The sequence below is a fragment of the Macrobrachium nipponense genome, chromosome 26, assembly GCF_015104395.2.
Source record: "Macrobrachium nipponense isolate FS-2020 chromosome 26, ASM1510439v2, whole genome shotgun sequence".
Lineage (NCBI taxonomy): Eukaryota > Metazoa > Arthropoda > Malacostraca > Decapoda > Palaemonidae > Macrobrachium > Macrobrachium nipponense.
The window spans coordinates 29,581,112-29,608,618 of record NC_087215.1 but is presented as its reverse complement, the minus strand read 5'-3'; the positions used below and the strand labels follow the sequence as shown (position 1 = coordinate 29,608,618).

Below are 27,507 nucleotides of genomic sequence, written 5' to 3'. Positions count from 1 at the left end.
TCTCAGTCTCACGGTCGGCTCAAGACAACGAATGTACTGTCAGTGTCAAAGTGGACGTGTTGTCATGCTAAGGCATTATTTTAACTCTCTTCACGGATTATATGTCAACTGGTATGCAAGAGACACATTCTAAGGAAGGAAAGGAAAGCAAAGACGAAGCTGGAAATAATTGCGGGAATGTGCGTGAGCTCCTTGATGCTTGTGTAAACTCGTATTCCACAAGTTATACCAACAGAGGAGGAGGAGTCGAGTTTCAAGACTCGAGGAAGAGGGAGACGTTGTTGGGAACGTCAGAAAACTCATAATGGTAAGCGACGGTGTCATTTCTTAATTTCTCTCTTCTCTCTCAAAGATTTTTGCATCCACAGTCTTATAACGGGAATTGTTGTCAAGGTCGAGCTCGATTTGGGGTAGGGTGTCCTTGAGGAAAAGAAATGCATGTTTGGCAACTGAGCATGTGTATTGAAGCAGTCGGTGATCCTTTCGTGTTTTTTTACATAAATTTACCAAAGCGGAGCTTCGATTATGTTTCGTTTATGATGCCACGAGCTCTAAAACAATCATTCGCGAATTCTAAAACGATAATTCATTATCTGTCTAACCTAATTAATTGTTTCCTAGACCCTTGGAAACAGTTTTATGGCGGTAGTAGGCAAGTTTTGCTTGTGGTTCCTACGTGGTTGGCGGGATTGGGACGGGGATTAGTGATCGAAGGGGGTTGGGATATATGGCTCGCTCGTTTGTTATTGTTGCCGATACACCTTACGATCTTCATTGTCTGTGTTCATATTCATACTCTTAAGTTTTATGTTATTACTGCTTTAGAAGCAACCAAGATCTTTTGAGTTAAAAGATAAAAAATAAATCTGTTGAGGGAAGATGTTTTCCCGAGGGTTAAGGTGGTCTTGATTCTTGAGCAGACAAGTCATTTCCTGTCCAGTCCAACGGTCCTCTCTCTCTCTCTCTCTCTCTCTCTCTCTCTCTCTCTCTCGTGGTAATTTCAGGCAGCTAAAGAATTCGTTGACTTCTATGGCTTTTTGATCAGCTTATTATAATTTCTGAATCTTCTACATTCTTCCAAATTTAGGTGGACAAGAAAAAAGAAAAATATTAACTCGGTTCCATTTACAAAGAACACAACACCACAGTTGTTCTGTCAAGTGGCATGACCTCTTCAGAGTGTATGTGTATCTGGATATTGCTGTTTTTGATTGAGCTGGCTGTTTATATGCCAGCACGGGCTCTTGCTCATAGAGCAGCCCGTAAAATTTGGACGTGCGTCTTGTTCTGATACAGTGCGCTGACGGAGCTGTAGCGTCCGAAACAATAATACAATAAATCATATTACAATCATAAGTACAGTATACAAAATTTAATTTAATGTAGTTATTAAAAGTGACATTACAATAAAATTCATAATAAAAGCATAATTTTCTATGTGAAAAGTAAGGAAAACAGAAACCACGTGTTGTGAATGTGATGGCAAGTTGGCAACAGACAAAACAAGGAAAGAAGTATCCGTTATACGGAATACGGGACCCTGGGGAGTGGTATGGTGGTGGGCGTAGGGGAAGAGGGGCGGGGGGCCGCTGGCGGCAGAGAGAGAAAGCGCTGGATTTAAAAGGTGTTGTGCCGTTGTTAAGGTTTTCTTAAGTTAGCATTGTATGTTGTAAGTCTATCTGCTAGATGGGGAAGATCTCTCTTTCCACTTCTAGTAAAAATGCAAGCAGATTCTGCTATAAATAATCACTGGCGACATTTTATGGGTAGATGATTATCTGTATCCTCCACTTTTTAGCTCTCTTGGCGTAGGTTTCCGGTTGTGATGGCCTATGGCAGTGGTTGTTAACTTTTTTTTTTTTTTTTTTTTTGCCCCTTCTGCGTTATGTCAAGATCTGACGCCCCCCTACCCGTGATATATTATGAGTATATGGATGAATTGTTGATTGTTGTATCATTGCTGTTAATTTTTTTTTTAAAAGTTTGCTGTATTTGGCAATGTTGCAATTAACATCACATAAAAAAAAATAATAGGCACCATCTGGCAACCTGATCGCGCGGCCCCCTTGGGAGACTGGCGCCCCACACTGGTCTGTAGAGTGGGTGGATCCACGATTTCGATAGTCCTGTAGCGTGGCCATGCCTGTAGGCGTCTTTCTAGTGTGGTTGAAGTATGACCAACGTTCGTTTTTTTTTTCGGATGATGCCACATCCAGTCAGAAGTTGGTATTGTCTTCGTGGCTCTGGTTTGGGCTGGTATTGTTTCTCATTATGAGAGAAGCTGTCAAATTAGGCTTGCAGTGGACTCTTATAGTAGGTGTTATTCCTCTCTTGATATACTGTTATTAAACACCCTTTTCTCTTCCTCAAATCTATCACTGTACTATTCCGTTCGATGATGTCGTCACTTAGGGTTCTGATTTCGTTGGCGCAGAATTCGATTCCGGTTTACTTCTTCGATCAGTTTATCCTGAGATCCATTATTTGACAAAAGGTGTTTGAGTTTGACTCTCAAGAGTCTCAGTTTCGACTTGAGGTGGTTGCCGTGCCACGTGGAACAGTGGGAACTCTTTATGGGCATCCACTACTGGTCGCTTATAAGCTGCTGGGCACTCCACAAGTCCGTCAAGACACTAACCCGCTTTTGTGTAGATCTTTGTGACAAACCTTTGTTCCTTTTGTCCAGGAAAGGAAGATTTCCTCTCGGCTGAAGTCTACGGTGAAATTTAGTGAGACATTCTTCTTAAATTCTTAGACTAATTTTGTGGCTTCATTTTTGTTTTATTGTTATGAAAATATTAAGGTAAACGACCAAATGGCCACCATTTCACTCGAAATGACCACTTTTTTTTCACTCGGTATTTAATTGTTGAAACAATACAATTACGTCTTTACGCATACCATTCAAAAGATTAACTTTCAATCTTTTGAATGGTATGCCTAAAGGTGTAATTTTATTGTTGTTTCACCAATTAAATACAGAGTGGAAAAAAGTGGCCATTTCGAGTGAAATGGTGGCCATTTGGTCGTTTACCGAATACCTGACATATGCGTGGTTTTTGAAGATCGGCAGAAGACGTCGTTTCGACGTGGACCATGTCAATCTTAGTAAAAAGAACTCGAGTGGGGGACCCATTGCTACGCCGTGGCGCGGCCTAAATAAGTCCCGTTTGTGCGAGAGGAAAGGGGCCACTTTGTTTCAGGCTTCCATCATCGGTTTCACAACGTCGTCTCCGGTACTGGTAGTGTTCACGATCGGTATGGTATGCGCACGGTCCAGTGGATTTGTTTGTTTGGTGTTTTTACGTGCACGGAACCAGTGGTTATTCAGCAACGGGACCAACGGCTTTTACATGACTTCAAACCACGTTGAGAGTGAAATTCATTCACCAGAAATACACATCTCTGACTCCTCAATGGAATGCCCGAGAATCGAACACGCGGTCACCGAGGTGTAGGCCGAGACCAAACCGTCCACGCCACTGAGGCCTCACGGTCCAGTGGATTAAGTATCAGGTTGATTGTCTGTACTGTCATGTTTGTGAACAAACTCTTCACGGCGAGAGAAGCGATATCTTCCGGTTCCGTGCCGTGGAATAAATCGATAAATTCTGCGCTCAATTTTACCCGGTATTTTAATGGGAAGTATGGAGTGAATTTCGTTGAGTTTCCTGCACGTCCTTAGGTGGCCGACGTTATTTTAAAATTATAGACCTGGTGAGGTTCCCTGGCTTATGTGTGTGTATCGTTCCAAAGGAATATCCCTGTTTAAAGTAAAATATTTTCGGGAACACTATCTCATTTTGTATTTCGTTGGCTTGTTGTAAGGCGTAGTACTTTATAGTCTATTTAGTTCATTTCTTGGGCCTTAACTGAGGGGTTGGAACTTACTGGTGTCATTCAAGATGTTGTCAAGTTTTGCGTTGTATTCACTTCTGTCTAATATGACATAGACAGCAGCTTTAGCTCCTTTCCGTATATATTGATTGATTGATAGATTGATTATGAAATTTAGGTCTTGAGGACCAAGCGCCAGAAACCATCAGGATTATTCAGCGCCCTAATGACAATGAAATATATAAATTAGTTTATTGATAAATTATGAATAATAGAATGATACCAATGTTCAAATATGAACGTATAAAAATGAATAAAATAAATTCAAAAAATAATTATCAAAATTTAGTATCTAAAAATATATACTTTATAAAATAAAAATTACTAAAATCTTTACTAAATATCCTCTTCTATGTATGATGATGTTTTTTTTTTTTTTTTTTTTTTTTTTTTTTCGCTGCTTGTCGTATTTCGGGGGATGAGGGTTTTACGGTGCTAATTTCCGAACGTTCGGTTGACTTCGCCAGCGAGTTCCGGGATGCGTCCTGGTTTTATTTCTATTTGGTTTTTATTGTTTAACTGTTCTAAACTGTTTATTAAACACTATGTTTACACATTTAGACATCTGGTTGGGTTTCTTTATATATATGACAATTAAAGCCCAAATTCAATAATTTCTTTTGGTTGTTTGTTAGTGAAAACTACGGCAAGAGCTGCAAAGTGGAGAATACAGATATCATCTAAACAGAAAATAGTCGCAGTAGATTAATCATAGCCGAATCTGTTTGTATTTTATTGCAAAAGCCAACATTGAACAGAATACTAGAAACGGAAAGATCACGCCCATATAATAGACGCCCTACAGCATACATTGATAACTACCAACCATATAACACCGGCAAAAACACCTTTTAAGTTATGCTCTCTCTCTCTCTCTCTCTCTCTTCTCTCTCTCTCTCTCTCTCTCTCTCTCTCTCTCTCTCTCTCTCTCTCTCTCTCTCTCTCTCTAATCCCCGTAATCCGTATATATATACCGGTTTTTCTTTTTGTTTCGTCTGTTGCCTCACATCCACAATCGTGGTTTTAGTAAATTTCATTATACTTCACAAAGAAAGTTATGTTTTTAGTATGATTTTTATTGTAATTATTTTTTTTATAACTAAAATTAGAATTTCTTATATAGTACAATCGTTACTTTGTTTGTATGGTGTTTTTCGTCGCATGGAATCAGTGGTTATTCAACAACGGGACCAACGACTTTACTTGACTTCCGAACCACGTCGAGAGTGAACTTATATCACCAGAAATACGTATCTCTAACCCCTCAGTGGAATGCCTGATTAATCTTCAACATGTCCAGATTTTACGGGCTGCTCTATGAGCAAGAGCCAGTGCTGGCATACAGCCACCTTAATCAAACAGCAATGTCCAGCTGTACACTTTGAAGATGTCACAAGGAGTGACAGAACAACTGATGTGGTGTTTCTTTGTAAATGGAACAAAAAGTTTTTTTTTTTTCCATCAATTAAGTTTGGAAGAACATAGAAGATTAAGAAAATATTGTCAAACAAATAGGAATGTGATCAACAATCTAAAAGCCATAGAATTCAATGAAATCTGCACACACACACACACACATATTTATATATATATTATATATATATATATATATATATATATATATATATATATATATATATATAATGGTATGTTGGCTTGTTATCAAACACGACAGAAGCTCTTTGGGGCACCGTGTTTGGTACTGGCCCCTTGGGGAATCAGAATTTTATAAACACCCAATTGTTCCGATGCCGTATACTTACCCCGAACTACTACTATAGGAGAATCCTGGATGTCAATCTGGTACCGACCAGAAAAAACTGGTTATTCCCTCCTGACCCCCAGCCAGGTATACCCCAAGGTCGAAGCTCACGACCTCTGACCTCCAGTCCTTTTCTGGTCTCTGTAGCGTTTACACGCTCCAGCTCGTCGTCTGTTTACTGGCCCGTTTCCTTTGTCTTCCTTGTGTGTTAAAGTGTGAGTGCCACGTGTGTGTAGTTTTTGGTATTTCTTATGGAAGCTTCATCACAACGGCATTGTCCAGGTCCGGAGGGCAGGACATGCGGGTCTTTCCTTTCGCCCGTTAAGATCGATCCCCACACTTTTTGTAATAAGTGTCGGGGTCGCCCTTGTTCGAGAGTAGATACATGTGGTGAGTGCGTCGCGTGGTCAGATCACCAATGGGATCTGGCCGCCACCAAGCGCAAAAAAAAGCCTCATGTCCCTACCAAAAAGGCTTCCTCGGAGTAGGAGCACGAGCCGTGGCCCGGGAGGCCCTTCGCCGTCACCTGCTCCCTCTCAGGGTTCCCCGGAAGGATTTCAGGAGTGTTCCCCCGTCCCCTCCCAGCGAGGGGACCTAGGTGAGTCCGTTGCCACCAGGTCTCCGCAAATGGCAGGACTCGAGGAGTCTGTTATGAGAGGGGTTCAGGCAGACAGTTCTTTTTTTACAGGAGTGCTGGGCGCATAGTGGCATGCAGGGCGCACCTTCCATAGATGCGTTGGTTGAGGAGAGTCCCCGTGGGACTCTCCTCCTCCTCCGCACTCCCAGCCGCCTCTCCGGAAGGGGGGGATCGTCCAGGTAGATGTCTGGGCCCACAATGGATTATTCTGGTGTCCCCCCCCCCCCCCCCACCCGGCCACTGGTTGAGCACTTCCTGTATGCCGGGTAGGTTCCCCCTAAGAGAGGAGTCGGTCCCGTTTGTTTGGGGTGGGGGCCCCCCTCCTTCCCCCCACCGGGATGGAGGCTCTCGCTGGCAGGGAGTGCCTGCTCTTTTCCCACTCACCCTGGGACAGGAGTCGCCGCAGAAGAGACAGGAGGAGAGGCGGATCTTCCAAAGGGAGATTGTTGTCGGGCGGTTCCACGTACAGGTATTCGCAGAGACGCTGCCATTCCAGAAGATACTACAGGAGGAGTCGAGGACGTTCGTTCTTCTTCTCCCCGGATCGTAAGTCCAGATCTTGTCGTCGTAGCCGGGACCGCAGGAGTTGGAGTAGGAGCTACCGTTGCTGGGACGACTCGTAACGTAGATACAGTGGACCCCCGTATTCGCGTTCTCGATTCCCGGACTCACATTCGCAGATTTCTCTCTGGAACGTTTCCCTGCATTATTCGCGGAAAATTCGAGCATTCGCGGTATTTTTCTATGATAAGTATCCACACAATTCCTGGTTTTTTTTGATGAATTTCATCATAAAATGCATTTTTTTGTGATGAAACTATTATAAAAACCACGTAGGAAAATTTTTTAGTGGGTTTTCTTGAGTTTTAACTAACAAAATAGGCTGTTTTTAGCATTTTTATAGGGGTTCCAAACATTTGCGGGTTCTAACTATTCACGGGGGGTCTGGTACGCATCCCCTGCGAATACGGGGGACCACTGTACCATTGGTTCCCGAACGCGCGCACCTGCAAGGTTCACACCGAGTGCCTAGGGGTGTCCCCCTGCGGCACTGGTCCCTGCTGACCGGGCTACATCCGGCTCAATTCCTCCACTCCCTGCAGTCACACAGGATTCAGAGGGATCTTCCGAAGGGAGATTGTTGTCGGGCGGTTCTGCATACAGGTATTCGGGGAGACGCTACCATTCCAGGAGGAGATACTACGGGAGGAGTCGAGGACGTTCGTTCTTCTTCTCCCCGGATCGTAGGTCCAGATCTCATTGTCGTAGCCGGGACCGCAGGAGTTGGAGTAGGAGCTACCGTTGCTGGGATGACTCCTAATGGTTCCCGCGATCGGTTCACGAACACGCCGCTCCTGCAAGGTTCCCCCCAAGGGGGGGCCTCCTCCCCCCAAGGGTGTCCCCCTGTGGCTCCAGTGAATCCAGTGTCGGTTCCGGTGGCCCCTGCAGCACTGGTCCCTGCTGACTGGGCTCCGTCCAGCTCAACTCCTCCATGGACGAGGAGCGACACTCCGTAAGGAAAAACGTAGAGTCCCTGCAGGATTATCCGGGCACAAGACGGTTTGGCGGAACCGCCTGTCCCCCCCCCACCCCTTTTTGGAGGGAAGGTAGAGTCCAAACCTTCCCTATCCCTTCCCCAGGCCCTCTACTCAGCCAAGGTACTTGCTCAAGTGAAAGAGGTGGTGGCAGGACCCAAGAATTCCCTGAGGGCCCTGGGATCCCTGAAGCTTCTTCCAGCCGCCAAAGCCAGGCAGAGGAAGATGTACACACTGGAGGGCATGAGTCTAGCTCCTAAAATGGTGGAAGGCCCCTTCACAGCCCTCTTGTCAGGCAGTTCGGGGGATAGGTTGTTGACGGGCCCTGTGACATTCTCCCAGCAGGAAGCCATGGTGATGGAGTCCACGACGTGGGACCTCCATTCATGTTGCATCGTGGTTGGGACCACTGGATGGGGGCGGTCACTTCCTTCGCCAGAGATAACGATTTGCAGGATGAGAACGAGTTGGCTTCCTTCAAGGAGTTGGTTTTTTGTCAGGGGGCAAGTCCCTGGATTCCTGACTACCAATGGACGAACTGGGTCCTGAGGTGTAGGGACGCAGTTCTCGCCCGACTCCTGAGGGGCTTCCCAGTCAGGGAGGCGAGGGCACTCCGGAACGCTCCAGTGTCGGGCGAATCCCTGTTTTCCGATCTCCAGGTAGAGGAGGCCATTGAACGTTGGAGGAAGGCCAACCAGGACTCCGTTTTTCTACAGGGTGTCGTCCTCTGGGCAGGCAACCACTTCGAGGAGTAAATCTGAGATGCAGAAGGCGAGGCCTCCTACCCGACTTGACGTCTCGGGTGGAGGGGTGCCTCTCCAATCATTAGCGGGACTGGGAGGATCTCGGGACCGATCCCTGGACCGTCCAGTTCCTCAGGGACGGTTACCGAATCCCCTTCCTGGATGGGAAGACCCCTGACGGAGGAACCGGACAGCAGGGCGTTCAGCCCCCGGATCCCTGGGCGTGGGGAGGCTCTTCGGCTGGAAGTCCTATCTTTGTTGGAGAAGGGAGCCCTCCAATGAGTGACCACCCACTCCCCGGGGTTCTTCAGCCGCCTATTCCTGGTGGCGAAGGCGTCGGGGGAATGGAGACCAGTAATCAATCTATCCACCCTCAATACGTACGTTCTCAAGACCAACTTCAAGATTGAGACCCCTTGTTGCTGCTCTGGTGGCCCCCCCCCCTTGAGGAAGGGGATACATACTGTCACTTGGACCTCAAGGGATGCTTACTTCCAGATTCCAGTACACCCCTCCAGCAGGAAGTACCTACGCGTAAAGGGGGGGTACCTGGACGATTGGCTACTCCTTTCCTCCTCAAGGATCGATTAAGGGAGCAGAGGGACGAACTCCTGACCTTCTGCTCTCGTCTGGGAATCGTCCTGAACTGGGAGAAATCACACCTGGAACCCACCAACAGGATGGTGTACTTGGGTATGGATCTGGATATAGTGAGGGCCAGGGCGTTCCCGTCGGAGGATTGAATTTCCAACTTTAGAGACGTAGCAACCCCCTTCCTGACAAGCGCACCCAGACCAACGCGAGTATGGTAGAGGCTGATAGGCCACCTTGTCTCCCTGGAGGAGTTAGTACCCCAGGGAAGGCTGAAGATGAGGCCCGTCCAGTGGAACTTGAAGGACGGATGGACCTTGGATGGAAAGAACCCATGGGAGTTGATAGAACCCTCTCAGTCGATGGTGGAGGTCTTTTGCTGGTGGTTGGACGATGCGAACCTCCGGCGGGGTGTCCCGTTGGCGGACGTCCCTCCAGAGATGCTCCTTTCCACACACACATCGAGGGGGGGCTGGGAGCCCACCTACAGACAGAGATGATTTTGGGGGGGAGTGGTTAGAACGGGAGCGAGAACTCCATATTAACAACCTGGAGTTCCTGGCCATCCTCAATGCTCTCCAAGCCTTCGAAGACAGCCGAGAAATAAAAGGATGGCAGTCATGTGCGACAACGCCACCGTTGTTGCCTACGTCAAAAAGCAGGGGGGTCTGAGATCGCGATTCCTGTGCGGTCTGGCGGAGACCGTTCTGGAGTGGGCGGAGAACGCCGGGATCTCTCTGTCGGCGAGGTTCATCCCGGGGAAAAGGAATGTGATCACCGACGGCCTCAGCAGGTGGGGGCAGGTCCTAGGGGCGGAATGGTCCCTACACCTGACAGTAGCGGGCGAGCTGATCGGCAGGTGGGGCTCCCCCTCCATGGATTTGTTCGCAACGAACTTAAACTGCAAGCTCCCAGTGTTCTGCTCCTCGGTCCCGGACCCGACAGCGGTGTGGGAAGACGCGTTTCAACACCCCTGGGACGGACTAGACCTCTACGCCTTTCTCCCCTTTGGGGCCCTCAGGCAGGTCCTCAATCGCCTCCAAACCTCCAAAGAAACGGTCATGACCCTCGTTGCCCCAGGTGGCCCGACAGGGACTGGTTCCCTGACATCCTGGAGATGTCCATTCAAGGCCCTTGGGAAGTCCCCCAGAGGCCGGACCTTCTAAGACAGCCCCACTTCGAGGGGTTCCACGAGGGCCTGGACGCCCTCTGCCTTCACAGGTGGAGGCTATCGAGCTCCTCCTGAAGAAGTGGGGGTTTTCACGTAAAGTGGCCTCCCGAATGTCGGGATGCCTTAGGAAGTCGTCTGCAGCGGTTTACCAAGTGAAGTGGTAGCTCTTCGGGGCATGGTGCAAGGGGCAGAACCTGGACCCCCCTACGGGCCAAGATTCCCCACATCGCTGAGTTTCTTGTCCATTTGAGGGATGAAAAGGGGCTCTCCATCGCGGCCATCAAAGGAGTAAGGGCGGCCTAGCCAGGTCTTCTATCAGAGAGGGGTAGACCTAGGGAGTTCGAAGGACATCCTACTCATTAGGGGTTTCGAACAGACGTGCCCCTCCAGGTCCCTAGCGGTCCCTCGATGGGACATGGCCAGAGTCCTGGACTCTATGAAAAAGCCCCCCTATGAGCCGCTCAAGAATATTACAGACCGAGAGCTCGCACTAAAGACGGTCTTCCTCTTGGCTTTAGCATCCGCCAAGTGGGTGGGGGAGCTTCATGGGCTCTCCTACCAGGTATCCCATTCAAGGGGTTGGAATGAACTAACCTTCAAATTCGTGCCGTCCTTCGTAGCCAAAACCTAGAACCCGTCAGTAGTAGACGAGCGGTTCGTGGAGTTCTCCATTCCAGCCCTTCCTAAGTTCGAAGATCCCAAGGACCTGCTCCTCTGCCCAGTCAGGGCAGTGAGAAAATATCTCGGCAGGACGGAAGGGCTCCGCCCCGGTATTCATAATCTTTTCGTCTCGACCGGGCGGCAGAAGAAGGCGGTGGCGAAGAACACCATCTCCTTCTGGTTAAGAGAGACAATCAGGAGGGCCTACGAGGGAGCGGGGCTGGTCCCCCCACAAGGCGCGAAGCCCCACGACATTAAGGGTATAGGCACTTCCTTGTCATTCTCCAAGAGTATGGCTGTTGCCCAGATCCTGAGGGCGGGGGTGTGGAAGCGTCAGTCCACCTTTACAGCCCATTACCTCAAGGATTGTACGAGGAGGTCCCTTGACGCCTTTGAGATAGGGCTGGTCAGGGCGGGCCAAGAGTGGGTCTAGCCTAGCCTAGGGGTGGTGTACGTCGTTGTATGTGTGTGTATACGTGGTATCCCCATCCTCTATAACCTACCCTAATCCTTTCCCCCCTCCCCCTTCCACACTGGGCCTTCGACGTAATCGGCAGAATTCCTCAAATCTTCAGGTGAGTCTATGGGAGGAATATTAGACTTACATACCTTTATTCCCTCCGTTGCCCACCAGTCGGGATTTCATCCGGAGGCAAGGGGACCCCTACCTCCGCCCTAATTCGGCAGAGTGGGTCTCCCTCCCCCTTCCGGCCTGAAGGGGGTGACCTCTTCCTGGTAAGGACTCTTCCTTCCCTAGATACTCCCGCCTCCTAAGGATTAAGTCTCCTATAGTAGTTCGGGGTGAGTATACGTGTCAGACAAATCACAGTTTTAAGTACAGTGGCCCCCCGTATTCGCGTTCTCGGATTCGCGGACTCACACATTCGCGGATTTCTCTCGGGAACGTTTCCCTGCATTATTCGCGGAAAATTCGCGCATTCACTGTATTTTTCTATGAGAAATATCCACAAATTCCTGGTTTTTGTTATCAATTTCATCATAAAATGCACTTTTTGTGATAAAACTATTAAAAATCTTGCAAGTATGAAAATTTTTAGTGGTTTTCTTAAGTTTTAACTAACATAATAGGCTGTTTTTTAGCGTTTTTATAGGGGTTCTAAACATTCACGGATTCTAACTATTCGCGGGGGGTCTGGTACGCATCCCCGCGAATACGGGGGGACCACTGTAATTTGTATTTTTCCTAGCTATACTTACCCCGAACTACGAAATTTTTACGCCTTCCCATCCGTCCCCGGGTATCTGCAGGTCAGAGGTCGTGAGCTTCGACCCTGGGGCATACCTGGTTGGGGGTCAGGAGGGAATAACCAGTTTTTCTGGTCGGTACCGGATTGACATCCAGGATTCTCCTTAGTAGTTCGGGGTAAGTATAGCTAGGAAAAATACAAATTACTTAAAATTTGTGATTTCTATATTGTGTGGTCGACAAATTATATTAATAAAGAATATCTTTGTGCTGCCGTCTACTTTACATTTACCATGCGGTGTTCAGCAACTCAAAGTAGCAGCTATTCTTTCTATGTATGTATGTATTATATGAGGTCGGGTTAAGGATTAAAACAGATTCCTTTGGCATCTATGCAAATCATGAACCCCAGTTATTAAGGACAATGAAATGTAAAAATTCCACTAAAATTAAGCTACATGTAGAGAGATATATGTGTATATATATATGTATAGATATAATTTATATATATAGTATATATATATATACAGTGGTACCTCGAGATACGAAAGGTTCAACTTTCGAAAAACTCGAGATACGAAAGCAAATACGAAAAATTTTACAGCTCTACATACGAAAAGTTTTTCAGATACGAAAGGTTGTTGCTGTAAAGTCCCGAGATTCGCCCCCGGACCACCGAGAACAATTTTAAAATTCCCGCGCCGCCTGAGTAAACTCGCCACCATCCTCCCTCGCTCTCCCCCATTGGTTCCTGATGCTAGTCACCCCATAAGATCCTGCTCTCCTATTGGTGAGCATCTACCCCTTGTGCTTAAGTATTCTATTGGTAAAAGGATGCTGTAAATTGAAAAACTTATTCATGCAATACAGTGTTTTCCCCCGTATTCGCGTTCTCCGGATTCGTGGACTCACACATTCGCGGATTTTTCTTTGGAACCTATCTAGAAAATTATTCGCGGACGTTTAATAAGTTTAAATACCACATAAAAATAATAATTCCCTCTCTCTCTCTCTCTCTCCTCTCTCTCTCTCTCTCTCTCTCTCTCTCTCTCTCTCTCTCTCTCTCTACTACAAAGATGTATGTTTTTTGTATGATAAATAAATGAGTTTACTATTTTCAAATATTAATATTAATTTATACAGCAATAATATCAATTCATTAAAGAAAAAAATACCATAGTGAATTGGTAAGATTTTAGCTTATAAATTTAAAAAATTAAAAAAATTATGGAAGAATGAAGGAAATCCCAGTCAGATTCTTTCTCTAACTCCAGGTACTAAAACTCAGATATACGTATCAAGTTAAGTGACCGGAGGGGGAAGGAGCTGATTTGTTGCTGCCATCAAGTGGGCATGAAATTTCCACCCCCCCCCCCCCCTCTCTCTCTCTCTCTCCTCTCTCTCTCGTCTCTCTCTCTCTCTCTCTCTCTCTCTCTCTCTCTCTTTTACTGATTGGACGTATTAAACGTCGAGTCAAAATGTCTCCCGTATGCCGATTGGACGTATCTACGTCAGCTCAAAAAAGTTTTTTTAAAAATTTGGCGGAAAAAATACTTATAGGCCTACCAGCCGAAAACTTTTTGTATCACGCGCCTTGGGGGATGCTGGGAGTTCACGGATCAAGGCGTTGTTTTTGTTTACAATCGCTACGCAGGCGCGCAAGCGCGAATTTCTTTCTTATCGCACTAAAAAGTATCAGTGACACATCTCGGAAATTATTTCGTCACTTTGACATAATTTTTGCACCATTTTAAATTATCCTTTTACAAGAAGTATTAGAATATTGAAATGTGCGCAATTTCCATGTAAAATACAACAAAAAAATACTCATTGATTGTAGCTTTTTATCAGTTTTTGAAATATTTTCATATAAATAACGATTAAGTGCAAAAAATTTTCAGCCTTCGGTCCACTTTTGACTCTACAGAAATGGTCGGAGAAACGCAATTGTAAGCTAAAATTCTTATATTATCGTAATATTCAATCATTTGCCTTCATTTTGCAACAAATTGGACGTCTCTAGCACATATTTCGATTTATGGTGAGTTTATGAAAAAACTTTTTCCTTACGTTCGTGCGATAACTCTTCCGATAAATTTTTTCGTGCGATTGTCCTAATGTTTGCACCCTTTTAAATTTGCCGTTACATAAAGTTTTATATATGGAAATGTGCGCAATTTCATGCACAATACAACAAAAACAACCCATGGTTGTAGCTTTCATCAGTTTTGAAATATTTTCATATAACGTTAAGTGCAAAAATTTCAACTTTCGGTCAACTTTGACTCTACCGAAATGGTCGAAAACGCAATTGTAGCTAAAACTCTTATATTCTAGTAATATTCAATCATTTACCTTCATTTTGCAACGACTTGGAAGTCTCTAGCACAATATTTCGATTTATGGTGAATTTATGAAAAAAAAAACATTACGTTCGCGCGGTAACTCTTCCGAAAAAATCAGAATTTTTTTGTGCGATTGTCGAAATGTTTGCACCATTTAAAATTAGCTGTTACATAAAGTTTTATATATGAAAATGTGCGCAATTTCATGTAGAATACAACTAAAAATGATTGAAGGTCGTAGCTTTTCTCTTTTATGAAATATTTGCATATAAATCACGATAAATAGAAAACCACACGTTTCGGATTCAAATTTGACTCTACCGAAATAGTTGAAAAAAACGCAATTGTAAGCTAAAACTCTTACGGCCTAGTAATATTCCGTCATTTTTTCTTCATTTTGAAACAAATTTGAAGTCTCTAAAACAATATTGTGATTTATGGTGAATTTTTGAAAAATATATTTACCTTCACTCCGCGCGCCGATTCGCGGCCGCAAGTCTCCGAAAATACGAACATCGCATTATCCTAATATTTGCTCCTTTTCATATTAGCCTTTTTATAGAGTTTCATATATCAAAATGTGCGCAAATTCATGAAGAATACAATAAAAATAATTGAAGGTTGTAGCTTTTTCCATCTTTGAAATATGCATATAAAAAAATATATATATTAAAATTTCGACATTCGGTCAAATTTAACTCGTCCGAAATGGTCGAAATATGCAATTCTAATCTAAAACTCTTACAGTATCGTAATATTCAATCATTTGTTCTTAATTTTGAAATAAATTGGAAGTCTCTAGAACTTATTTTAGAATTATGGTGAATTTTTGAAAATAACATTTTTTTACGTCCGCGCGTTACGAATTCGTACATCATTTTGTGTAATATTTTTCCGGTGTTGCTTTTTATTGTTTGACTATTTTTGTATTATATATCAAAAGGATTGCAATTTAGTGTACAATACAACGAAAAAAAAAGTAACGCGTTAGCTTTGACCGTTTTTTGCACAGCGTGATTTGAATACAATTATCTATGAATTTTCTTTTTTTTTTCGCTACCATATATCGCATTATTTCTTACATATGATAATGATATTATTTTTCATTTCTGATGATTGCATACTAAACTTCAGGCAATGAAAAAAAAATTAGCCAAAAATGAAACTCTTAATCTTCAAAACTAAGCGCGCTGTGATTTTTTTAAATTAAAAAATTAAATTTTTGCGTTCCACGCTCACTCCAAACGGCGCCGCATACAGGAGAGGTTTTTTGATTTTTAGGGCTTCGGCGTAAGAGGGTTTAATATTTTCAATAAATAATATATAACAACTGTAATTACAAAAATCATATGTGAAAGTATTTTACAATACAAATACTACGATAATCTCTCCTCTCTCTCTCTCTCTCTCTCTCTCATCTCTCTCTCTCTCTCTCTCTCTCTTAACTCTCCTTAAGCGATTTATGTTTTTTGGATGATGATTTTCTAATTTTCAAATATCAATATAATGTAAACAGCAATAATATAAATTCATCAAAGAAAATACTAAAGTGAATTAGCAAGATTTTAGTTTATAAATAAAAGAATTATGTAACCCCGTGTCTTGTTTTTTGAACACTTAGCCAGCTTGGTTTGGCTGGGTTATTCCAACTGTCAAATCGGAGTGTTGCCATCTACGACCATTGAAATTCTCTCTCTCTTTCTCTTTTGCTGATATATATGAGATAATTTCTATGGTACATGTGATGTTTATTAATATTTTGCATAATAATAATAATAATATCCAACTAATCTCAAAATTCACGTGTGATAGTATTTTAAAGAAGTACAATAATCTATCCATTTCACTCTTTTAAATAAGGACAATCCCCTCTCGTCTCGTCTCTCTCTCTCTACTCTCACCACAACGCACGAGATACTAGCATGCGCTAGTGTAACTCTCGCCCTCTGTTTGGGCTGGAAGTGTATGGATAAGTATATCTTTGAGGACATACTACATTTTATGGTAAAATAATAATATACAGTACTAGTTTACAAAATAATATTCGTTTAATGAGATTAAACAGTAACAATAACTTCTTCTCTCTCTCTCTCCTCTCTCTCTCCGTCTCTCTCTGCTCTCCTCGGTCGCCTCTCCTCTCTCTCTCTCTCTCGTCTTCTCTCTCTCTCTCTCTCATGTATGTTTTTTATTTGTTTTGTAGTGTAGAATAAATGATTTACCTTTTAACTAATTTTTCAAAATATTAATAAGATTAATTAAAAATAGCGATTCCAGTCTTTTTATCCACTTGGAGGAACATGGGCGGGGGAGTAAATGAGTTTGATATACGAATTGGTGGAGGGGAGGAAGCGAGTCTGGGAGTTATTCTCTCTCTCTCTCTCTCTCTTTCTATTATTATTATTCTCTGTCTCAGAAATAATTCATAATTTCACTCTTGAGGGTCAAATATATGATGTTGCCATTCATTGTTCTCTCTCTCTCTCTCTCTCTCTCTCTCTCTCTCTCTCTCTCTCTCTCCTCTCTGTTATTTTGCTGTAGGTATATATTTTTAATGGTAAAATGTTTAAGATGACTTTTAAAATGATATTAATATATAACCTCAAAGATTAATGCAGTAATAGGTTAGTAATTTTTAGGTATATTTGAAGTAGGATGTTATTAAAGGTATACATTTGGCATCTGAACTTTCAAGATAGGCAGTTTATAAGCATTTTTAGTGGTGGTTTTAACTATTCGCGGTTTTAACTATTCGCGGGGGTGTCTGGTACACATCCCCCGCAAATACGGGGGAACACTGTATATTTAATAAAAAAAAAAAAAACAAAAGAATTAGGTAAAGATAGAATAAAGAATAGAAATGAATGGGTTATTATACTGTTTGGTAGTTTCAGAGTTGAAGAGAGATAATGAAAATTTATGGCTTACTGTGTAAAGTGATTGCTTGTCGATCGTTCGATACCTAAAAGTGCGGATGTAAACAGACGTTTGGAAGCTTTTTTTCGTTTGTTATTATAGTTAATGGTTACTTATAATTATTTGAAATGAGTACATGCAATACATTTACAAAAAAATTGTGAATTAGATATCATAAAATATAAAAATAAATCAGACTGCCAACAAATACGTATTTTTTAGGATTATTCTTCTATTTTAATATTACGTTATGTATATGTTTCATTATAGCTGTCAGTAACTCGGTATCTCCATTAGGTAAAGATAGAATAAAGAATAGAAATGAATGGTTATGATACTGTTTGGTAGTTTCATTAGTTGAAGAGAGATACTAATGAAAAAAATTTATGGCTTACTGTGTCCTAGGAAAAGTGATTGCTTGGTGTTCGTCCGGTACTCGTAAGACGGTAAGAGCTGAATGTAAACAATCGATTGGAAGTTTTTTTTTTTTTTTTTTTTTTTTTTTTTATTATAGTTAACGATTTTTAATAATAATTATTTTGAAATGAGTACATACTGATTATTTATACAATTTATTGGCATATTTCTAAGCTTTTAGCTTATCTTAGGTTTAGATGTCAGAATCATAGACTAGGCTACAGTTTAGCAAACCGCTAACATAAGCTAGGCTTATTGCTAAGTGACATATGCTAAAGTCCTAATATATGCAGTAAAAATGGGGTTGAACATTACATGCAGTTGAATATTACTCACGTATGATACAGTTTTTGCCTTTTTGAGTCATATTTCTTCGTCAGGATTGGCGTCGTAACCCTAGAACATGTGTTTTAGGCCTGGAAATATAATTTACCTGGGGTGTTTTTGGAGGGCTTGGAACGGATTAGCCATTTTTACATGTAAAATGTGGTCCAAGATACGAAAAAACCTCATGATACGAAGGGTGCGCCTCGGAAACTGATTAATTTCGTATCTCGAGGGTTCTACTGTATATATATATATATATATATATATATATATATTATATATATATATATATATATATATATATATATATATAGTGGTACCTTGGCCTACGAGTGAATTAACAAACGAGTTTTCTGAGGTACGAGCTTGAGATGCCGCTGCTGCGTAGATGGCGTAGTGACAAAAATTAAAATAAGCAAAGAAGAAAAAGTTGTACATTATTTCACTGTATCCAGAAATATAGTATGTATTCTCATATTATTGTTATTATAAAATACTACTAACATAGCAGGCAATCTTTTGGTTTGGAAATCAGCTGATGGCAAATATGAGTTTGTTTTGACAAATGTAATTCAATTCTGAGCTAATTTTCTTCCTTCTAGTTAGCATAAACGAATATCTAGATACTTGACTTATATGAGACAAGGTCAATTTTCGTTATACAATGAATTTTTAAATCGAAATATGAATTGAATAAGTCTCTTTGTGATTGTGAACTAAATTGTTTTTTTTTTTCCTTTTACAGATGATGTTGGCGGCATGTTTATTGGGTAAAATAATTACGTGATTCCGTTCACTATTTTCACTTTATTTCATCGTAATACGAGCGTTACTTTATTTATCTTTTATCGGCGCGAAACCAACAGTAAAATGTGTTCTTTGAAACCCAGTAGTTTTGATTAGAATTATTTCATCCCAATTTTATCTACAGTTGTTTGATAGCATAAGTTTACGGGAGTTTTATCCTTGCTGCCAATGCACGATAATGGTCATTAGCAGCTTGAACAGTTTTCTCAGCTTCAGCTACAACTATGTTTAAATTTAACAATATATTTCCTGGTTGATCTTCGATCTATAGCGAATAAAGTTATTTCATGAAAATATCTCAGTCCTATTCTACATAGAGTCATTTATAACATAACTACGGTAATTGTTTACTATCGTACGATGGTTAAAATACAAGCCAAACGTATGTTGTTTCTCGTTCGGTTGTTCAAGGCTTTACACATTTACGCAACGAGTATAACGTTAAAACAATACTTTCATCATTCCCTTTTGCTGTTTTTGAACTTATTTAATTAGAAGATGGGATGAAGTTAGACTATTGTAATTTGGTCTCTCTCGTAAAATCGGATTATCGTAAGACGACTATCGTAACTTGAACACAGCCTGTACACATTATTCTTTGCATACTCTTTCTGTTATGTTTTTATACAATATTTATTTAGAAGTGCATTTTCCTTATTTAATAACATGAAACATAAAAATATGGGAAGGCATTTTGAGGGTTGGAACGGATTAAGGGCATTTTATGTATTTTCAATGGGGAAATTGATTTGATGTGGAAGCAAATTGAGCTACGAGCTCGGTCACGGAACGAATTAAACTCGTAGGTATATATATATAAGATATATATATATATATAATATATATATATATATATATATATATATATATATCTATATATATATATATATAGAATATATATATATATATAGTAGTATTATATATATATATAGTTATATTATATATATCTATATATATATATATCTATATAATATATAGTATATATATATATATATATATATATCCTATATGATTGATTGGCATTATAGCTTTTTGAAGTCCCCAGGGGATTGAATTCAGTTCAAGATTTAAGTGATTAAGTGCAAATACTTGAAGTATGACTTTCAAGTGCTTATTTACAGTAATAGTTATTTAATTAAAGTATTAGAATAATAATGATGGACAGGTTACCCAAAGTAACTAATGGATAGTTTAGTTTTTTGCTTTTGCTAAGTTTGCTCAGTAGTAAGAAAACTCTCCTGATTGATGTTCGAGCGAAAGTTCTTATACCAAAGAAACTTTCATTGCATGAAAGCTCACATTGCACCCGGAAAGGTATAACTGATTTTCCTCTCCTCTGCAGGCGTCCAATGCCTTGGAGTGCGACGTTTGCAGTAATGTGTTCAGCGACGATCATTGTCCGAGGATTCTCCCGTGTTCCCACTCCTTTTGCACCAGTTGTATCAACGGGCTGATCAGGAGACAAAACAGAAATTGCCCCAATCTGCAGAGCAAGTTTCGTAGCGAGTTCTGCCGAAGACCTGATGATTAACAGGAACCTCCTGGATGTTGCCAGGCAACTTTCTTCCAAAGAAACAGAGAAGTCCTTTCTCGGCGTCACCAATGATTTCAGGCAGAACTTCCGAGAGAATGCTATCAAGGTAGTCCTCGCCGACTGCCAGGATGCGGTGCACGAGATTCTGGATGCCACTGAAATTCTCAAAGGGATGAAAGAAAGCATCCTCGACATCACCAGAGAAGCCGAGAGGCGCATGCAAATGATGCAGGAGGTGAAGCAGTCGGGTGAAAGCATTTCGAGCAATATCGATCAAAATATCGATACGATGAACAGGAGGTTGGATGTGTTATTGCATTTTGAAGAAAACATGCGAGACACGGACGCTAAACTAGAATCTGCGACAGACTTTACTTCGGCTGGAATCATGATGGACGCAACAGAGGAGGTCCTTAATGAAGTTCGCAGTTTGGTCACGGACATCAGAGGATATCTCCTGGAAAACAAAAAAGAAACACAAGACATTCAGAAGGTAAGGTCTCTCTCTCTCTCTCTCTCTCTCTCTCTCTCTCTCTCTCTCTCTCTCTCTCTCTCTCATCTAAGAAATCTGTACATTTAAACAGCAATTACTTTCATACTCCCACTATTTCACTCATCTTAAGGCATTATTAATTTTCAAAACATTCACAAAACCTTCCTGTAAAAAGAAAGTGTAATGAACTGAAAAATTGTTTCTGATCACTAGTTTCCCTAGTTCAAAAGGCTCTCAGCCAAGCAGAGTCGTACATTTTTTCGTCTTATTTTTATATCATCACCTAGCATATTTAAATCATTTTATTCATGGTTTCATCATTATAGGCAATTCTTGACACGGATGCAAGATTGGCTAGACTTCCAGTTGAAGATAGAGATACTGAAGAAGAAGCTATCATCAACATCACGGTAATATGCTTATGTTTTATTTGATTTACATGAAAGCAAGAAACCTGCAGTTGTTCTTAAAAATATTTGCTTAAGAGATTAATAATAATGTGTATAACTGGGTCACGAAAACATGGAATGTGTTAAATTGATGAATGATATTAATAAAAACAAATTCCACGAAGGAAAGAGAAGCAATTCAGCTCTATCAACTTCTTGTCCTTTACTTAGCAGACTGAAGAAATAAAAATAAGTGTACAAAGAAAGCTCGTATAAATGACGGGGGTTATAAAGGAAAAATATGTACCTGGAATCCAACACAAGTAAAGAATTAGTAGACCTACTAAAACAAGGTTAAGTGTTTAAGAGATTTTTACAAAGGATTTGGCCCAACAGCTCAGAATCCATGATAAGACAATTAGAAGAAAATGCAAGGAAGGTGACTGATCACCAAAAAATGTTATGATAGTACAGCTCAATAATTCTTTTGGTAAAAAATAAAATGTTTGCAAGGTAAACAGAAATATATATGTATATATATATATAGATAATATATATATATATATATATATATATATATATATATATGATATATATTTTTAATATACATACATACATGCAGTGGTACCTCGACATACGAAAGGCTCAATTTACGAAAATTTCATGTTACGAAAGCAGATACGAAGATTTTTTTGGCTCTGCATACGAAAATAGTTCAAGTTACGAAAGGTTGTTGCTGTAAAGTCCTGAGATTCGCCCGGACCACCGAGAACAATTTTAAAACTTGCGCGCCGCCAACTGAGTAGACTCACCACCATCCTCCCGCTCTCCCATTGGTTCCTGATGCTAGTCACTGCCGAAAGATCCTGCTCTCCTATTGGTCAACATCTACCCCATGTGTTCTATGTATTCTATTGGTAAAAGGATGCTGTAAATTGAAAAACTTATTCATTAAATACATTTAATAAAAAAAACATTAGGTAAAGATAGAATAAAGAATAGAAATGAATGGTTATTATACAATTTGGTAGTTTCAGTAGTTGAAGAGAGATAATGAAAATTTCATTACTTACTGTGTGCTAGGAAAAGTGGTTGCTGGGGGATCGTTCAGTACTTGTAAGTGCTGAACGTAAACAACAGGTTGGAAACGTTTTTTTTTTTTTTTTTTTTTTTTTTAAGTTAATGATTAATTAATAATTATTTGAAATAGTACATACTGATTATTTATACATTTTATTGGCATATTCTAAGCTTTTAGCTTCTTAGGTTTAGATTTCAGAATCATAGACTAGGCTACAGTAGCAACTGCTAACATAAGCTAAGCTTATTGCTAAGGGACATATGCTAAAGTCCTAATATATGCAGTAAAAATGGGGTTGAACATTACATGCAGTTGAATATTACTCAAGTATGTACAGTATTTTGCATTTTTGGAGTCATATTTCTTCCATCAGATCGGCGTCTTAACCCTAGAACATGTGTTGTAAGCCTGGAAATATAATTTGCTGGGGTGTTTTAGTACGGCTTGGAACGAATTAGGCAATTTACACGTAAAATGCGGTTCAAGATACGAAAAGCTCAGGTTACGAAGGCCGCCTCAGAACGGATTAATTTCGTATGTCGAGGTACCACTGTATATATTTATATATTAAACATAGTAATAAAAGGAGCCCATAAAAACACCAAAATATAGAGAGAAAATACAATATTTCAGAGACTGCTGAAATATAGTATTTTCTCTCTATATTTTGGCATTTTTATGGTCTCCTTCTATTAAATGGAATTCTGTTGTAACAGAACATTTTTACCAGTCCTATTAAACATACAGATACATAGAAATATATATACAAGGTAACTAATTTGTAATTAGGTCAATTATTTTATGATTTAGGTCATTTATGAACATTGTACTAATACACGGTTCAAAGTAACATGCCAGGGCTAAGGTTAAAATTACATCTGGAAGAGAGCTGTGTAACGGCCAATTCTAAAAGATTTTGTGAACAGAATCTTTGATCTGGCAATCACTGAATTTTCAGTCCAATTTATCCTGCGAGAGATTTCACTTTAATGAATGAATATATCATTGGATGTTTGACCAGTTTTGACAGAATACTTATGCTGTTTAAATAGTACTTCTAAATCCTTGCTAGCCCTTAAACGCCGAAGCGGTAAAAAAAAAAAATGTCTCCCGTGTGCCGGAGGTGTTTCAGAGTGACGCGCGGAAGCGGAAAATTTTTTTTTTTTTTCAAAAAATCACAGCGCGCTCAGTTTTCAAGATTAAGAGTTCATTTTTGGCTCCTTTTTTGTCATTGCCTGAAGTTTAGTATGCAACCATCAGAAATGAAAAAAGTTATCATTATCATATATAAATAATGCGATATATGATAGCGCAAAAACGAAATTCATATATAATTGTATTCAAATCGCGCTGTGCGCAAAACGGTTAAAGGTAACAAGTTACTTTTTTTTTCGTTGTAATGTACACTAAATTGCAATCATTTTGGTATATAACACATTGTAAAACAATAAAAGCAACACAGAGAGAATATTATCACAAAATAATGCATGAATTCGTAACTGCGGCGGACGTAAACAAATATTTTTTTCAAAAATTCACCATAAATTTAAATATTGGTCCTAGATACTTCCAATTTCTTTCAGAATGAAGACAAATGATTGAATATTACTATACTATAAGAATATTAGCTTACAAATGCAGTTTTCGACCATATCTGACGAGTTAAAGTTGACCGAATGTCGAATTTTTTTTATATATATATTCTTTTATATGCAATTATTTCGGAAATAAGAAAAGCTACAACTTTCAAATATTTTTCGTTTTATTCTACATGAAATTGCGCACATTTTCATATATAAAACTCTATGAAATGCCTAATATGAAACGGAGCAAATATTCCGAGAATGGGACGTACACATTTCGGAGATTTGTGGACGGTAGAACCGTTCGGAGTATTTGTGGCCGGAGAATCCGGCGCAGGAAGGGAAAGGTTTGTTTTTTTTAAATTCCCCATTCAAATTTAGCTATTGTGCTAGAGGAGCTTCGAATTTGTTTCAAGATGAAGATAAATGACTGAATATACTAGACTGTAAGAATTTTAGCTTACAATTGCGTTTTTTGACCATTTCGGTAGAGTCAAAGTTGACCGAACGTGGTTTTTTTCTATTTATCGTGATTTATATGCAAATATTTCAAAAATGAGAAAAGCTACAACCTTCAATTATTTTTTGTTGTATTTTAAATGAAATTGCGCCCAATTTGTCATATATAATACTTTATTTAACGGCTAATTTAAAATGGTGCAAACATTACCACAATCGCATGTATGATTTTTTCGGAAGAGTTACTGCGCGGACATAAAGAAAATGTTATTTTTTTCATAAATTCACCATAAATCGAAATATTGTGCTAGAGACTTCCCATTTGTTGCAAAATGAAGGTAAATGCTTGAATATTACTAGAATATAAGCTTTTTAGCTTACAATTGCGTTTTTCGACCATTTCGGTAAAGTCAAAGTTGACCGAGGGTTGAAAATTTGTCACTTATCATTTTTTATATGAAAATATTTCAAAATTGATAAAAGCTACAACCATGGGTTGTTTTTAGTTGTATTTTGCATGAAATTGCGCACATTTTATATACAAAACTTTATGTAACGGCTAATTTAAAATGGTGCAAACATTACCACAATCGCATGTAGATTTTTTTTCGAAGAGTTACCGCGCGGACGTAAGGAAATGGTTTTTTTTCATAAATTCACCATAAATCGAAATATTGTGCTAGAGACTTCCAATTAGTTGCAAAATTAAGGTAAATGATTGAATATTACTAAAATATAAGAGTTTTAGCTTACAATTGCGTTTTTTCGACCATTTCGGTAGAGTCAAAGTTGAGCCGAAGGTTGAAATTTTGGTACTTATCGTTATTTATATGAGAATATCTCAAAACTGATAAAAGCTACAATCATGAGTATTTTTTTTTTGTGTGTTCTGCATAAAAATGCGCACATTTTCTCATATATAAAACGTTATGTAACGGCTAATTTAAAATGGTAAAAAAAATTATGTCAAAGTGACAAAATAATTTCCGAGATGTGTCACAGATACTTTTCAGTGCGGCAAGAAAGAAATTCGCGCTTGCAGCGCCTGCGTAACGATTGTAAACAAAACAACACCTTGCTCCGTGAACTCCCAGCATCCCCCAAGGCGCGTGATTCAAGAGTTTTCGGCTGGTAGGCCTAAAAGTATTTTTCCGCGAATTAAAAAATTTTTTAAAAAAACCTTTTGTATGTCGATCGTAAACACGTCCCATCGGAACCCGAGAGACAAAAAATGTCGACGTAAAATACGTCCCCAGTCCCCCCGGCAGTTTTAAAGGGGCTAGAGGGGGGGCCCCCGAAAATAAAAAAAGAATTGGCCAAGGCCCACATGGAATTTTATATATTATGTTGTTGTTTTCCTTAGGGTTATTTTTTATTAACATTCCTTTTAGTGTCTTATTATAGGAAAAAACGAGGTTGACAATAAAAGATTAAAACTGATTTTTACGTTTTCAAAACAATAAAATAAAGCAAGCTAAGAATGTCCTTAGGGGTTTCTTTCTCCATGTTACTTTAAAAAAAATTTATGAGCTTTACTATAACAAATATCTAGTATATGTGAAGGATAACAAATCTGTCTCTATTTTTCTTATGTATAAAATTCCATGTTTGGACTGCACTGTTTTTTATATCAGCCAATCTAGCAAGGAATTAAAAAGTACAAATTCAATAGATAAGCATTCTGTCAAAACTTTGGACACATCCAATGCTATATTAAGTGAAAACTCTCACAGGATAATTGGACTGAAAGTTCAGATTGCCAGATCAAAAAATTTCTGTTCACAAAATCTTGTAGAATCAGCTATTATGCAGCTTACTTCCAGTTGGAATTTTAACTTTAGCCATGGCATGTGTTATTTTGAACCCTGTATTTGCACAATGTTCAAGAATGACCTAAAAGATAAAATCACTGACTTAATTCTAATGAGTTATCTTATATATAATTATTTACAATGTATGTATTCATATGCTTGATTTTTTGTTTAATGTTCACCTTGCAAAAATATTTGTTGCTCACCAAAAAAACTATTATTGAGCTTTACTTTTATAAAAAAAATTTTGTGGTCAGTCACCTTCCTTGTATAATCTTTTGTCTTGTCCCTGCTTCTGAGCTGTGGGGCCTAATCCTTTGTAAAACCTCCTATATTAATCCTGTTTTGGTAGGTCTACTAATTCAATTGTGTTTTGGATTCCTGGTACATAACATATCTAATCAGCCAGCCCTAGGAGAGCTGTTAATCATCTCTGTGGTCTGGTAAAACTAAGATATACTTAACTTTTTCCAGGTACATATTTTTTCCTATGTAATCCCCATCTGTCATTTATATGAGCTTTCTTTGTAAACTTATTAAATTTCTTCAGTCTGCTAAGTAAAGAACAAGAAGTCAGTAGGGCTTGCAGTACTCCATGTTTCTCTTTCACGGAATTTGTTAAGAGGGCATTGTGGCTATTATTACAATTTCACATGTATCATAAAAATGACCAGTAGATTATACTTCTATATATATATATATATATATTATATATATATATATATATATATATATATATATATATATATATATATAATATAGCATAAACTTCTTTCTCATGATCAACCTAAAAGTTAATGTGGAAACATTTGGTATAAAAATAATTCAACTAATTGACTTGAGGCAAATATTTTATATATATTTTTGTATTCTTGATTAAGTGTCCGAATTCTAAAGTATTGATTAGTATTGATGTATTGATGTCTAGAAGCTGGTTTTTAAAATGCAGATTTAAGAAAAGGCTTACCACAGGTGAGAGACATCCAAAGTTCATGTGGCTCCATAAAGGGAAATGGCCAGAGAGAGATCTATGCTGTGAAGACCTTCGCAGGGAAGCAGATGGTTGCTGGCAGTCACTCCTGTGTCCAGGTCTTTCTGGATCATCTTGTGGAGGGAGTCGTGCACCTAAAAGCTATATTATACAG

The 27,507-nt window shown here is 39.7% G+C and overlaps 1 protein-coding gene and 1 long non-coding RNA gene across 2 annotated transcripts in view; both read left to right on the top strand.

The window, feature by feature from the left end:
• On the top strand, positions 1–27,442 carry LOC135200116 (uncharacterized). Its single transcript, XM_064228456.1, has 4 exons — positions 1–307; positions 20,355–21,039; positions 21,366–21,449; positions 27,312–27,442. The coding sequence occupies exons 2-4, from the start codon at positions 20,536–20,538 to the stop codon at positions 27,315–27,317; spliced, it is 594 nt and encodes a 197-aa protein (XP_064084526.1). The 5' UTR covers positions 1–307; positions 20,355–20,535; the 3' UTR covers positions 27,318–27,442.
• LOC135200117 (uncharacterized) overlaps positions 27,432–27,507 on the top strand; it is a 31,853-nt gene continuing 31,777 nt past the window's right edge. The window contains exon 1 of the long non-coding RNA XR_010311207.1: positions 27,432–27,507. This is a non-coding gene — a long non-coding RNA (uncharacterized LOC135200117).

Excerpts from the sequence above, each read along its gene's own strand:
- LOC135200116 (XM_064228456.1), top strand. The coding sequence starts at position 20,536 with ATGATTAACAGGAACCTCCTGGATGTTGCCAGGCAACTTTCTTCCAAA. Across the intron at positions 21,040-21,365 it reads AAACACAAGACATTCAGAAG|GCAATTCTTGACACGGATGC; the intron begins GTAAGGTCTCTC and ends TCATCATTATAG.